This window comes from Neovison vison, chromosome 8 (assembly GCF_020171115.1).
Source record: "Neovison vison isolate M4711 chromosome 8, ASM_NN_V1, whole genome shotgun sequence".
Lineage (NCBI taxonomy): Eukaryota > Metazoa > Chordata > Mammalia > Carnivora > Mustelidae > Neogale > Neogale vison.
Genome location: NC_058098.1, coordinates 14,360,385 through 14,374,935, shown reverse-complemented (window position 1 = coordinate 14,374,935; position 14,551 = coordinate 14,360,385). Strand labels below are relative to the sequence as shown.

Here is a 14,551-nt window from a genome sequence, read left to right as displayed (position 1 = left end):
CCACAGGAAACTCATTCCCTCCTCACCCGGTCCAGGCCTGGGGAAAGCCGAGGTGGGTGGAAGGAATTCTCCCACTTCCCCTCAAGTGCTGGGCCTGGACTTGGACAGCTCAGAGATGAGCTTCTCCTGACCCAGGTGTTAAAAAGTGCGCTTCACCCCTTCTTCAGAGTGATTGCTTGCACTCCCTTCCCTCTCACACCCTGTAGTTGCTTAACCTGCTCTTTTAACCGAATGCTTTGATTTTGTTTCTGTCAGCTGAGCTGCATATCCCATTTCTCCTATCCCCACCGTCGCAAGTTCTTGTCTCTTGTTGCCTGGTACCTTTCCCTTTAGCTCCACCTCGGGGCCTAGACCCCACTCTCATCCCCTGGCAAGTTTCCTGACTCCCCCTTTCCCGGGCTCTTTAGCCACGCCTCAGCCTGCAAGGATTCTGCTTTGCGGTTCTTGGTCCCGCCTATGTTGGAGGGCTTGGCCTATATAGTCTACGCCCCATCCTGTCTCTTGAGTCCCGCCCCCTAGATGTGGCCACGCCCCTACCCACCCACTTTGTCGTTTCCCCCCCACCGGCCCTAGGCCCCGCCCCCCAGGTCTCCAGCTTACTCCGAGATGTTGTAGTAGAATTGGCCTTCCCGGCCCCGCAGGTCCGGAATGGTGATGGTCTCCAGTTCTTGTTCCAGAAAGCGCAGGCCCTCCTGCTTCACTGAAGTAGCAGCGAGACCCTTAGGTCCTGCGCCCACTGCCGAGGCGACCCCTCCCTCATCGGCCCTCAGCCCGCCCCGCGCCTTACCCAGCTCGAGCGCCTTGGAGGTGATGCGGATCTTGCAGCCGGGGAGCTCCGCATGAGCGCCTACCAGAAACGCTAGGAGGAGGGCCCCGAGGAGGGCCATGGCGAGCGGGCCTGGGGTGGGGTGGGGTCGCTGGAGTCATCAGGGCCGCCCAAACCCACTCCCCGGTTGTCCAACCAGAAAAGGGACTGGCCGGATCCTTACCCTCGAAACAGCTCTTCAGGGAACTTGGAACCAATTATATTGCCTCCATTTGGCAGATGCGGAAACTGAGGCTCAGAGAGGCGATGCGACTCGCGCTCTGGTTCCCAGAGGATTTGGGACACGGGGGAACGGGAGGGGACATCTTCGGTCCCCCCCGTGCACCCGCCGCGTGATGAGTTTGGACCTCCCGGGTACCAGCGCCCCCTCCCCTTTCCTTTAGCAGAGGGCGGGCGCGGCTTGCCTGTTACTATGGAAATGGCTGCACGCGCATTCCTGGGGGGTGTCTCGCAGTCTCCCAGGCCCCGCGCGGGGGGGAGTAGAGGGGGCTGCCGGTCCAACCTCGGGCTCACCGGTCTCCCGGCTCCGCTGGGTCCTAAATCCCTGCCATTGGGATTCGGCCTGGTACCCCCCCCCCCATATCAGTGCCCGCCTTCACGGGATCTCTACCCCACCCGGGTTCAGTAGACCATGCAGCTCAGCGAGGGGCTGGGGGTGGATGGGGACGCGCCCCAACTCACTGCGGCGGAGCTGGGGGGGGGGGGTCGGTGCGGTCACGTGGGGCGGCGGGCTGCGCAGGGGATCCAGGCGGCAGGGTCTGGCGGGCAGTGCTGTTCCAGCCGCCTTTATAATGCCGGGCCTCTCCGACCCCCCTCCTCGCTCCCGCTCTCCCCTCCTCCCTCAGGGGCTGGGAGGGGACGGGGCGGAACGCTGGCAGCCGCGAGGGTGGAGAGGGCTGTACAGAGCCCCGTGACAGGCCGGGCCGCTGTCAAGACAAGTGGGGGACCCAAGCCGTGAAGGAGGGAGGGAAGTGCAGGAATTGGCCCGCCCAATCCCAACAGTCCTTGCTTCTCTGGGACCTTGGTTTAAATTCCAAATGCCCATGTCTTCTTGTATGATCCTGAGCAAGTCACTTCACTTGGGTCACTGTGCCTCAGTTTCCTCATCCAGCAAAATGTGCGGGATACTTGGGACCACCCACAAAATCAATGCCCAAGGCACATTTTCTTCCTTTCCACCTACAATCATCAAGACCTCTTCTTGGCAGGCTTCACCCGGGGACCCCCCTCCCCACCACCACCACCAAATGTCTCTATGTCACTATGTGACCTAACACGCCCCGGAGACTTCTCCCACCAGAGTCCAAGCAAGTGCTGCCTGCCCAGGAGGTTGGGCGCAAACTGCTGCAGTCACCCCAGAGGCAGGCAGGGTTGGTGTTTCCCAGGGATTGTGGATTTTGTGTGTGTGAACCTTTGAAGCTAGGTTCTCTGCACAGTATCTCCATCTACTGCCTGCGGTGTGTCCCCAGCTCCTGGGACTGGCACAGAGTAGGTGCTGGCTAACCCTAACCTTTGTTTGTTGTCAAATGGATGAAAGTGGAAAGGAAAAGCAATAAAGGTGAGTGTCCACTGAGAACACATATGTAACACTAAGCACTCATCCACGCAGGAATGCCAACATGTCCTGACTTGCCCAGGACCTTCCTAGCTTTGAAACTGAATGTCTCCCTTCAGGGGAACCCCCTCAGTCCCAGGCCAACAAGGATGGTTAGTCATCCTGGATCTAGAGGAACTTCTTTAATCTTAACCTATGACGTTGCACTTTTATGGACCGACCCTAGCAGGAAACCAGACGTGAAGACCACTGGACAGCTACTACCAGAAAACCCACGAACTGTGAAAGGGTGGGAGGTGGTATTTCTAGCCCAGTAGCTAGTGCTTAGACTCTTGAGTCTGACAGACCAGGATTCAAATTCTTAGAATTCATCCAATTCTTGGACCCCTACTGAAGCAGCGCTGAGACTCAGCTTCCTCTTCCAAAAAACAGAAACAGCAAGGTCGTTGCAAGAATAAATGTGCCTCCTGGCTGTGCTGAGCACAGTACATGGCATACCATTAGTGCCAAATAAATACTGGCTATTCGGATGAGAGGCACACCCCACAAGCACATGAGACAGAAAGGGTTTAGGAGAGGAAGGAAGAAAGAGCTAAGGATATCCAGAGGAGGAAGTGCCTTAATGCCTTTGAACTCTAGTACCCTGCACTCTTCCTGGAGCCTGGCTCAAGCAGAAAACCTGGCAGATGTTAGTTTTCTTTCTTCTCTTTTTCCTTTTTTTTTTTAGATTTTATTTATTTGTTTGACAGAGAGAGAGCACAAGCAGGGGGAGCAGCAGGCAGAGAGAGGGAGAAGCAGGCTCCCTGCTGAGTAGGGAGCCCAATGTGGGGCTCATGGGGTTCCATTCCAGGACCCTGGGATCATGACCTGAGCCAAAGGCTCAACCGACTGAGCCACGCAGGCGCCCCTCTTCTCAATTTCTTAACTGAAATGCAAGCTCCATCTTTGTATCACTGGGATGTCCTGCAGGAGATTCTTGTTTCCTGCATGTCACTGTCTCCGCAGCAACCCCAGTGAGCTTTAAACGGAGCTGTGTGATCTTGGGCCAGTGGTTTAAACTCTCTGGGTCTGTTTCCACATCCGGACTGCTTGTAGATCCCTAAGAGTTAATGCGTTTGTTTGTTTGTTTGTTTGTTTTAAGAGTTAATGGATTTAAAGGACTTGATGAGCACCTGGCATTTAGTTAGGGCTCAGAAAATGTCAGCTACAATCATTAGCGTCCTTTGTTAGCATCTAGGGCTCTCCATGACATTCAGAATAAACTGTGGCCTCTGTGCCCTGACTTCCAGGCACGCTACACGTGTGCCCCTGTCTCATCACCCACTCTCTGTCATCCCCCTTTATTCTGCTCTGGCCACACTGCCTTTGCATTTGCTGTTCCCTCTGCTTGGAATGCCTTTCCACCTGATCTTCCCACAGCTCGCTCCTTGTCATGCTGGTCTCAGCTTCAGCAGCATTTCCTCGGAGAGGACTTCCTGTCTACCTCGCCATTACTCTCAGTCCCATCAGCCTGGCTTATTTGCTTTATACATCTTGTGACCAGTTAATATCGGTCTACCAAAGTATTGGTGAATGGAGACCTGGCCTGTGCCCATGAGAGCTAGGATCTCGTTCCCCACTTATTCCCAGTGCCTAGAACCGTGCCTGCACGGAGGAGGTCCTGCCCATTTGCTGAGTGACTAAACTGGTTTGGAGCCCTCAGGTGTGTCTGGGGGACAGATGACATCTATAGCACCCCAGATTCTTAAGGGACTCCTGTCCCATGTTTGTCTCAGCCCGAATGACCCTAAACACAGCTCTGGGCTCAGGGACAAGATGGACTCACTGGCCTTGAATCCAGGGACTTGCCCTGGCAGCCCGACTCTCTGTCCCTTGGGTTTCCCCTTCCTCCTGAAGCGTGTGCCCCCCGCCCTCACACTTCAGTGACACTGGCAGCTGGGCAGCCCAGGGAGGTCTTTGGCAACCTCCCTGAGTCCTCAACACTTGACCTGAGGGATGAAGAGATCAGTCGCCCCAAATCCCTTCCACTTTCACTCCCAGCTTTGAAGAGGGAAGGAGGGACTTCCCAGCCCTCAAAGAGACAGGACAGAAATCCTTTTCTAGCTCCTGTTGTGCACCCAGCACAGCGATATTGTTAGACCATGAGGAGAGCAAAGCATTATTTAATTAGCTTTGGAATCAAACAGACCTGGTTCAAATCCTGCTCCTGTCATTTTCTAGAGCAGAGGTCAGAGAGCTGTTCCTGTTAAAAGTCAGATAAGATAGTACATATTTTAGGCTGTGCTGGCTCTGTGGTCTCTGGTCAGCTGTTCAAACTCCTCCACAGCAGCTATAAACAAGACTTACACGAACAGACTGCTTGCTGGATGCGCGCCCATGGGCTGTAGGTTGCCAACCCCTGTTCTAGAGTAAATTAAAAAGTAAATCTTGGGGTGCCTGGTGGCTCAGTGGGTTAAGCCTCTGCCTTCGGTTCAGGTCATGATCTCAGGGTCCTGGGATCGAGCCCCATATGGGGCTCTCTGCTCAGCAGGGAGCCTGCATCCCCGCCCCCCCCCACTCCCCGCTGGCTTGTGATCTCTCTGTCAAGTAAATAAATTAAAACTTTGGGGAAAAAAAAAAAAAGTAAGTCTCTTTAAGAGCCTCAGTTTCCACGTCTGTCAGATGGGGATGATCTAGTACCTGCCTACCTCTCTGGGTGGTTGTGAGATTTTTTTTTTTTTTGGTTGTGAGATTTTAAATAAAGTGTGTAACATGCTGGGGGCCTGGGTGGCTCTGTCTGTTAAGCCGACGCCTTTTGATTTTTGGCTCAGGTCATGATCCAGCCCCACGTCTGGCTCTGCGCTCAGTGGGGAGTCTACTTTAGGATTCTCTTCCTCTCCCTCTGCCCATTCCCCCCAACTCACTCTCTCTAAAATAGATAAGTAAATCTTTTTTTAAAAGATTTTATTTATTATTTATTTGACAGATAGAGATCACAAGCGGGGCTTGATCCCAGGATCCTGGGATCATGACCTGAGCCAAAGGCAGAGGTTTTAACCCACTGAGCCACCCAGGTGCCCCAGCAAATTTTTTTTTTTTTAAAGTATATGGGGCTCCCGGGTGGCTCAGTCGGTTAAACATCTGACTTTGGCTCAGGCCACGATCTCAGGGTCCTGGGATAGAGTTCAATGACAGCCTCCCCACTGGTCCAGGAGGTTTGCTTATCCCTCTGCCCCACCCTGGTTCATGTGCGTGTGCTCTCTCTCTCTCAAAACAAACAAACATACAAACAAACTTACCAAATAAAAGTATGTAAAATGCTAGGTCTAGTACTTGGCACACTAAAGGGCTCAGTAAATGTCTCTGGTCTTCAGTAGTAACTAAACAAAAGTGCTAGTATTAACAAACAAAAAGTGCTTTCCAGATATTAACTCACTGAAAACTCATAACATCCTATAAGACAAGTTATCATTAACCCATTTTACAGATGAGGAAATAGAGACCTGGAGAGGTTAAGGAACTAGCTCGAGTCAGTCTGGCTCCAGAGGCCCTGCTCTTAACCACTCCACTCACTTGTGTCTCTTCTTAAATGACCCCGTTTAATCCTCACAGCAACTCCTTGAAATAGCTATCCTTGCTCCTATTTTGTAGACTGGCAGACTGAGGTACAGCGGGGGGAACTAAATGGTCCAAGTAAGTAAACACAGGACACCAATTGGATTCCTGCCCAAGATGTCAACATGCCTAGCCTGGCTTCCCCTTCCCTCTCCCCACCTCCAGCTGTGTTTTCTTTGGATCCTTGCAGGGCTTGGAGAAGCTGCGTCAGACCGTCTCCCCTCCTGACCATTCTCCCGCCCCCCCGAGGCACATCCAAACTACCCCTCAGGAAGTGAACCCCCTTCCTCTCTCTGCAGCTCGTGGACATGGAGGGGCCTGGGTTGGTCCCCCTGCGTGTGTGACAGGGGGCGGAGTTGGAATGAGGGAAGAGCTCTGTGGAGGGGGGGGCGATGTCAGCCCAGGAGACTCTGATTACATCTCCCCAAACAGGCTGAATGACACATGTAGGGGGAGGCCAGACACTTACCAAATGGAGATATAAGAAACACCGGACTGGGGCTGTCTGAGTGCACCCAGCGCAGAGCTGCTTACTGCCTTTCTATGGCTTCTAAAACTTGGACACGTGGCCTTTGGGTTTCTCCTTTTCTTTCCCATTTTTCTCCTTGAAGACCAGCTCCTTTTTCTGCGAATGGAGCTGGCCACCTGGCCCCCAAAGGATCTTCCAGGTTTCAGAGTCAAGGACTCCGACGCTTCTCATGGAGCGTTGCTCCCCGGCTCCAGGGCGCTGTGCACCCCTATCCCTTGTACCTCTCCAGCTACTTGGCCTTGAGCAGCTCACTCATCCTCTGACTTCTCTCTTCTTCATGTTCACCCTCCCTGCCTACTTCCATGCTTCTTGTAGCCTCTCGCTGACTCTGCCTCATGTGGGCCTCTTTCTTGATGGTTCTCTAAACTTCCTGTCCCTGCTTTTGTTAGCACTCAGCATGGGCTTCCCAGCCGCTCACTGCTTTGAGGAAGGTGTGGAAGATCTGTCCAGTGCTGCCTAGATGTCTGGAGTTCATAAGCCAGAAATAGAAATTTCCAAGTAACTGAAGGGAGGGGGTTGCGAGTGGTAGTGACTTTTCCTTTTGAAGATGACGATGGGTCACCACGTTCAGCCTGTGCTTTTGTCTTCGCAGGACTTTCCAAAGGGTACAAGAAGTACCCAACACATTCCAGCATCCTGACTTTTTCTGGAATCCTCTGCTGCCACAGTCTCTGAGGGCCCAACATACACAGAGCCAGGAGTCAGGAGAACATCACAGCCCCCCGGCCTCCCTCCCTATTGCCACCAGCTAGTGCTGTATTTCAGCAATGTCCCCACTGTGGTACCAAATTCTGCAACTTTCCCAGGCTTCTCATCTCAGATCACAGGCCCCTCCTCGCCCAGATGCTCGAAGCTCACCCAGAAGCCGGGGAGTTATCCTTGAGTCTCTTACTTCCTGAAACCTCATGTCAGCAGATCCTGGTGTCCCAAACTCCAAAAGGTGCTCCCCCTCCCCACTCCTACGCACACCTTTCCATTTGCACCAACACTAGTCTGGCCCATTTTCTTCTTTTACCTTGACAAGCAGTATCATCTCCCTGTATCACTGTCGCCCCTAAGGGATCTAGCCTTCCTGCACCAACCACAGTGATGTTGAAAAAGTAGAAATGGTAGTTCTTTTCCTACCCTGTTTGAAACCCTCGTTCAGGGGCACCTGGGTGGCTCAGTGGGTTGGGCCTCTGCCTTCGGCTCAGGTTATGGTCTCGGGGTCCTGGATCGAGCCCCACATCGGGCTCTCTGCTTAGCGGGGAGCCTGCTCCCCACCCCCCATCTCTCTGCTTGCCTCTCTGCCTACTTATGATCTCTCTGTCAAATAAATAAAATATTTTAAAAGAAACAAAAACAAAGCAAAGCCCTCATTCACTCCCCGTCACACACAAAATAAGACCTGGACTCTGGCTACGAGCCCAGAAGGACTCCAGGCTGCCAGCTCCTTCCTACCTTCCTCCCCAACCATCTTCCACCAACGCCTGGACACCAGCTCACTCAGCCTCAAGCTTGCCCTTGACCCCTCCCTTCACCCGCTGCACCTTTGCAGACAGACTTTGCATGGTTAGCTTCCTTCATTCACTTGAATCTCTCCTCCAGGGTCACCTGCCCTGGGAGGACCCTTCTATCACTTCCTTTTGTTCTGCTTCATTCTTTATTCTCTGTTTCTTCCAGCAGACTGTAAGCCCCATGGGTGTTTCCTCAGGCCCCACACAGGGTCTGGTACACAGAGAGTGTACACAGAGTCTCCTTCAGTGGGAGGAGATCTTATCATGGACTGAGCAGTACGGCCCTGACTGCCCCCTGAGCCTCTAAGCTCCCTGTGTTTCCTGCTAGCACCCCTCTCCTTACATCTTTCTGGGGTTTTCTGGAGCTGGCCTGCAGCCAGGAATGCCATACTCTGCTAATCTTTTCAGAGGCCTGAACAATCCCTAAAGTCATAGCTGGGGGCGGGGTGGGGGGGGTGCGCATTGCTCCCTCAGTTTCTCAGCTGGCTGTGCAGAAATCAGGACTCCCTGACCAAAGCCACTCCCAGGCCCCTTTTCCTCACCTTGCAGTGGGCTGGGCTGCCCTGGGACTTCATGTGCCTTCATGGGAGGCAGCTTGCCTCCTACCCTCAACCTCCTATGTTTCCCGGTGCGGGAGAGGCTGCCGGCCAGCCTGAGGTCTCTCTCAGTGCCCCACAGGCCAGAACTTCTTGCCTGAAGTTAGATCACTGGTTCTCAACCCTCCCACACATTAGCAGCTTTTATTTAATTAATTTATTTTTTTAAGATTTTATTTATTTATTTGACAGACAGAGATCACAAGTAGGCAGAGAGGCAGGCAGAGAGAGCAAGGGAAGCAGGCTCCCCGCTGAGCAGAGAGCCCCATGCGGGGCTCCGTCCTAGGACCCTGGGATCATGACCCGAGCTGAAGGCAGATGCTTTAAGTCACTGAGCCACCCAGGCACCCCCACATTAGCAGCTTTTTAAATAGGGAGGGTTGGGCGCCTGGGTGGCTCAGTGGGTTAAGCCGCTGCCTTCGGCTCAGGTCATGATCTCGGGGTCCTGGGATCGAGTCCCGCATCGGGCTCCCTGCTCAGCAGGGAGCCTGCTTCCTCCTCTCTCTCTCTGCCTGCCTCTCTGCCTATTTGTGATCTCTCTCTGTCAAATAAATAAATAAATAATATTTAAAATAAATAAATAAATAAATAAATAGGGAGGGTTATGCTTTGTTTTGTTTTGAATGCCTATGACCCCAAACCCTAAAACTCTGATTTTTCCTTTCCTTCTTTTTTTTTTTTAAGTAGGCTCCATTGGGTTCAAGCCCCCCCCAATGCCGGGCTTGAACTCACGACCCTGAGATCAAGACCTGAGCTGAGATCAAGACCTGAGCTGAGATCAAGTGTTGGACACTTAACTGACTGACCCAGCCAGGTGCCCCTCTGATTTTTTTTTTTTTTTAAATAGGCTCCACGCCCAACGTGGGGCCCAAGTCAGGACCCTGAGATCCAGAGTCACACACTCCATGGTCTGAACCTGCCAGGCACCCCCGCAGAACTCTGATTTAATTGGTTTGGGCTGAAGCCCAGGCATCAGTGGGTGTTTTTTTAAAAAAGTTCCTCAACAGGATATAATAAAAAAAGACTGATAATAACAAGCATCGGCAAGGACGTGGAGAGATGAGAACCTTCACATGCTGCTTCTAGGGACGTAACACAGTGAAGGGCTTTGCCAGTTTCTCATAAAGTTAAGCACACACTTAACTACATACACAGCAATTCCGCTTCTGGGCGTCTACTCCCCAAACAGGAAAACAAACGCTCACACTAACACTTTGCACACGGATGTTCATGGCAGCACCATTCCTAACAGCCAAAAAGTGGAGAACAACCCAAAGCACCCCGTAAACAGATTAAGCAGAACGAGCTGTATAGGTGCGGCGGGGACCATTCAGCAGGAAAAAACAATGAACTATACCAATCGGTGCAGAGACACGGCTAGTCTCAAATACAGAACGTAAAGTAAAGGGACAGAGGCCAACACTGCATTCTGTATAGTTCCGTTATGCGAAAGGTCCAGGAAAAGCAACTCTATACAGATCGAAAGCCAAGTAGTGGTTACCCGGGTCTGGGGCGTGGGAAGACGGGGTGACGGCAAACAGTCACGAGAGCTCTTTTCTGGGGTGATGGAAATGTTCTGAGTTGGGATGGCCGCACAGTGCTGTACATTTGCTCAAAATCATTGACTGGTACATTTGAAACAGGTGACTCTCACGACATACATAAATTATTAAAGTTATTATTATTATTATTAACGTTTTTCCCACCAGGGTTGAGATCTCTGGGTTAGAAGCCAAGCATCCTAGGAAGCCAGCTGGTGTCCTCCCTCTTCCCCTTCTCTGGTCAAAGTTTCCTATGATTTCAGATGCTCATGAAGCTGCCAGCTGTCACCCTGGCTTCTTTTTTGGAGAAGTCTGGGATTTCATTCTGCAGACTCAGCTCATAGGAGGGTAAACATCCTGGTTCATGGCTGCTCTGCCCAAAGTAGTACGAACCGGCATCAGAAGGAATGGGTGAGGAGGGTGAAGGTGCCCCCGCCCCCAACCTGAGACAATCCAGACACCACCTGGACATGGCAGGTGCTCATCCAGAACAGGGACTGAATTTGGGGCTCAGGACCCTGACTCAACCTGCACCTTCCCCATTGCCTCGCAGTGTGCTCTGGCTGCCGAGTTCCCCCAACATGCCACCCCTTTCCACCCCTCCAGGCCTTGGGACGGGCTGCATCCTTGCCCACCTGGAAAGTCCTATCCTTCCAGCAAGAGTCAGCTCATTGCCCTCTCTTCTGAAGCCTTCTCTTTTGCAGGGCCCACCCCCCTGGTCAGCCCAGCTGAACCCTTATCTCCCTGCAGCAGAGGGTTTCTTCCTGTTCTGTGTCTGTCTCCCCGCCTCCTCTGTGAGCAGCCTGAGGACAGAGTCTGTCTTATTTATCTTTGGTTTTCAAGGTTCTGGGGTGGGCCCCACCTCATAGCGGGCCCAGCTGGAGGAAGAAATGGAGGGGAGCCGGACACCACATCAGACACTTAAAGGACCAGGAAGGCTAGAGGAAACGCCCCACTCCCCTCGTCTATTCTTGGCCTAAATGGCTTCTCTCATCTGGCCCCAGAATGGCCAGAGAGCCACTCCCAGTGGAAACCACAGTTTGGGATGGAAAACTTCCTTCTGCAGCTTTCCTAGGGCCAGGCCCACTGACCTTGGAAACAGCTTCAGTGTTATTTAAACGGCAGAGCAGAGTCTATGGGCAGCTCTAGCTGGACCTGGGTGGGGGTAGCCTGGAGCCTCCCTGCCCCGACTGCCAGGACCTCAGGGATTGGGATGTGTGGTTCCCTCTTAGCAGCTTCCTACTGTAGTGGCAGAGAACAAGGGGGTGAAGGTATGTGGCAGCCTGAGCCTGGATGTTTGTTTCTACTTTAATATGGAGCCTAGGCTGAGGTCCTCAGAAGCTCTGTCAGCAGGCTCCCAGCCAGGACTGGCTAAAGCTGGAGGAGTCCTGCTTATCTCAACCACGCCTCCCAACTCACTAGGCTTCTTCGAGAAAGTTGATGGAGTACTTGAAAGCCCCAGGATCTTTGCTTGACCTGCTCATCCCTATCTTGGGAGTAGTGGACTCCAGGCTGTTGGCAAGGACTCTGCCACGGCAGGCAACTTCTGCTTTTCTTGGCATCTCAAAGGGCACTGCCTTGGTGTCCCCACCACAGAAACCAGAGCCTGGAATAGAAACAGGGATACCTGGAAAAAATCACCCAGGCTTCAACCCAGTGTGGTCTCTCCATGGTCAACAAATATTTACAGAGGGTTAGGCACAGCACTGGGTATGGGCGCTACAGATGTGAACAAGCCCCGGCCCCACCCTTAAGCAGTCCACTGAGCACAGGCTGTTGTAGGAATACAGAAGAGGGGGCCTGACCTAGCCTGGTTCAGTGAAGGCATCCTGGAGGAGGTGACATCTAAAATAAGACTTGAAGAGGGCACCAGGGTGGTTCAGTCGGTTAAGCATCTGACTCTTGGTTTTGGCTCAGGTCATGATCTCAGGGTTGTGAGACTGAGCCCCTCATCGGGCTCCATGCTTAGCAGGGAGCCTGCTTGAGATGCTCCTTTACCTTCTGCCCCTACCTCCCTTCTCTCATATAAAAAATAAATAATAATTTTTTAAAGATTTTATTTACTTGGCAGACAGAGATCACAAGTAGGCAGAGAGGCAGGTCGGGGGTTGGGGGGAAGCAGGCTCCCCGCTGAGCAAAGAGCCCGATGTGGGACTCAATCCCAGAGCCCTGGGATCACAACCTGAGCCGAAGGCAGTGGCCTAACCCACTGAGCCACCCAGGCGCCCAAAAAATAAATAAAATTTTAAAGTAAGACTTGAAGGCTGAATGAGTCCAGTTGGGGAGAAAGTGAGAGCAAACAACGTATGCAAAGGCCCAAGCTCAAAGAGAACCTGGCACCTTTGGGGAAATTGCACATAGTTCGTGAAGGCTGGGGTCTGATGAAGGAGAGGTTGTTTGAAGGTCTGGATCATGAATAACATGAATGTATGTAAAGTGTTCGACACAGTCCATACTCAACGCTCTGCCATGGTAGCTCCCCTTATAATTACGACCTTGTAAACCAAGTTAAGGGTTTGGGAATTCATCCTGCAGTCAGTGGGGAGATATTCAAGGGTGTTAAGCCCAGGGGGACGTGAACAGATTTTCCATATGACCAGATTTAAAGAGATCTCTGTGACTGGAGGGGGCATTAACGGACTACGAGAGAAGCAAGAGTGGAGGACGGGAAGAGCAGTTTGGAGAATGATTTTAGTATTCACTCATCCACTCAAATATTTACATACTTAAGGGCTTAGTTCATTTATTTAAATATAATAATTTTGTTGTTATTATTATCTATAATAATTCAGAAAGAAGGTATGGGGTGGGGGGCTTCAAATACCTCCGGACAGCAGAGTAGATAAATATCCATTGGAAGACAGAATACAGCAATGAAAATGAACTACAGCTACATGCAACAACATAAATGGGTTTTCCAAGTCCAATGTCGAGCAAAAGAAGGCCAACACAACATAGGACTGTAGAATTCCATCTGTATACAGTTCAAGCAACAGGCAAAATGAAACTGTAGTGTTTAGGGATACACGCTTCTGTGGTAAAACTACATAAGCAAAGTGATTACCACAAAATTAGTGGTGATTCGTGCACCCGAATGTGTATAGCAGCAATGTCCACAATAGCCAAACTATGAAAAGAACCTAGATGTCCATCAGCAGATGAACAGATAAAGAAATGTGGTATGGGGCGCCTGGGTGGCTCAGTGGGTTAAGCCTCTGCCTTCAGCTCAGGTCATGATCCCAGGGTCCTGGGATCGAGCCCCACATTGGGCTCTCTGCTCAGCAGGGAGCCTGCTTCCCCCTCTCTCTGCCTGCCTCTCTGCCTACTTGTGATCTGTCAAATAAATAAATAAAATCTTAAAAAAAAAATGTGGTATAGATATACAATGGAATACTATGCAGCCATCAAAAGAAATGAAATCTTTTTTTCTTTTTGAAGAAATGAAATCTTGCCATTTGCGACGACGTGGATGGAACTAGAGGGTATTATGCTGAGCGAAATAAGTCAATCAGAGAAAGACAATTATATGATCTCCCTGATATGAGGAAGTTGAGAGGCAACGTGGTGGGTTTGGGGGGTAGGAAAAGAATCAATGAAACAAGATGGGATTGGGAGGGAGACAAACCATAAGAGACTCTTAATCTCACAAAACAAACTGAGGGTGGCGGGGATGGGGGGTGGTTATGGACATTGGGGAAGGTATGAGCTATGGTGAGTGCTGTGAAGTGTGTAAACCTGGTGGTGAGTCACAGACCTATACCCCTGGGGCTAATAATACATTATATGTTAATTTTAAAAATTTTTAAGAAAATAAAGGAAAAAAATAAAATAAAAAAATAAAGGAAAATACAACAAATAAAAAAATAACTAGTGGTGATTTTGCTGTGCTTGATGATACCTTGACCTGAGTGATGTTCACATGGGTCTTTACTCTGTGACAGATCATCAGGTTTACATTTCTGTTTTGTGCACTTTTCTGTATGTGTGCTATTCTCTCTTTTCTTTTTTAATATTTTATTTATTTGACACAAAGAGAAAGAGTTGAGGCAGGGGAGCAGCAGGCAGAGAGAGGGCGAAGCAGGCTCTCCGCTAAGCAGGGAACCTGATCCGGGATCCATGGAAGGTCCCTGGGATCGTGACCTGAGCCGAAGGCGGACGGTTACCCGCTAAGCTTCCCAAGTGAACTGGTACCCTGTTAAGGGAGGCTTGGCTTCACCTACTGGGCCTATACAGGAGGCCGGTTTGTTTTTGGAGGGCTCAGATCTTCTCGGAGCAATCCTCATAACCCCGTGAGGTGCTAACACCTAACGTTTTTAAAGGCCAGGTACCACATGTGCTGGGTACTTCACAGGCCCAGTTAATTCTCTCCAAACCTTCACAAGGCAGGTGGACTTACCTTCCATTAGAGGAAACC

At 51.2% G+C, this 14,551-nt stretch overlaps 1 protein-coding gene across 3 annotated transcripts in view; it reads right to left on the bottom strand.

Moving 5' to 3' along the window:
* Positions 1-14,551, bottom strand: part of LOC122916020 (phospholipid transfer protein) — a 22,699-nt gene extending 8,148 nt beyond the window's left edge. The window contains exons 1-3 of one of the 3 annotated variants that reach the window (XM_044262931.1): positions 14,534-14,551; positions 788-898; positions 601-700 (exon numbers count right to left, since the gene is read on the bottom strand). In XM_044262931.1, coding sequence (XP_044118866.1) covers positions 601-700; positions 788-898; positions 14,534-14,540 — 218 coding nt within the window. In that variant the 5' untranslated portion in view covers positions 14,541-14,551. Of the gene's footprint in view, positions 1-600; positions 701-787; positions 899-989; positions 1,268-1,507; positions 1,623-14,533 lie in introns of those variants that run through there. The other 2 variants (XM_044262933.1, XM_044262932.1) reach the window with 2 other exon arrangements.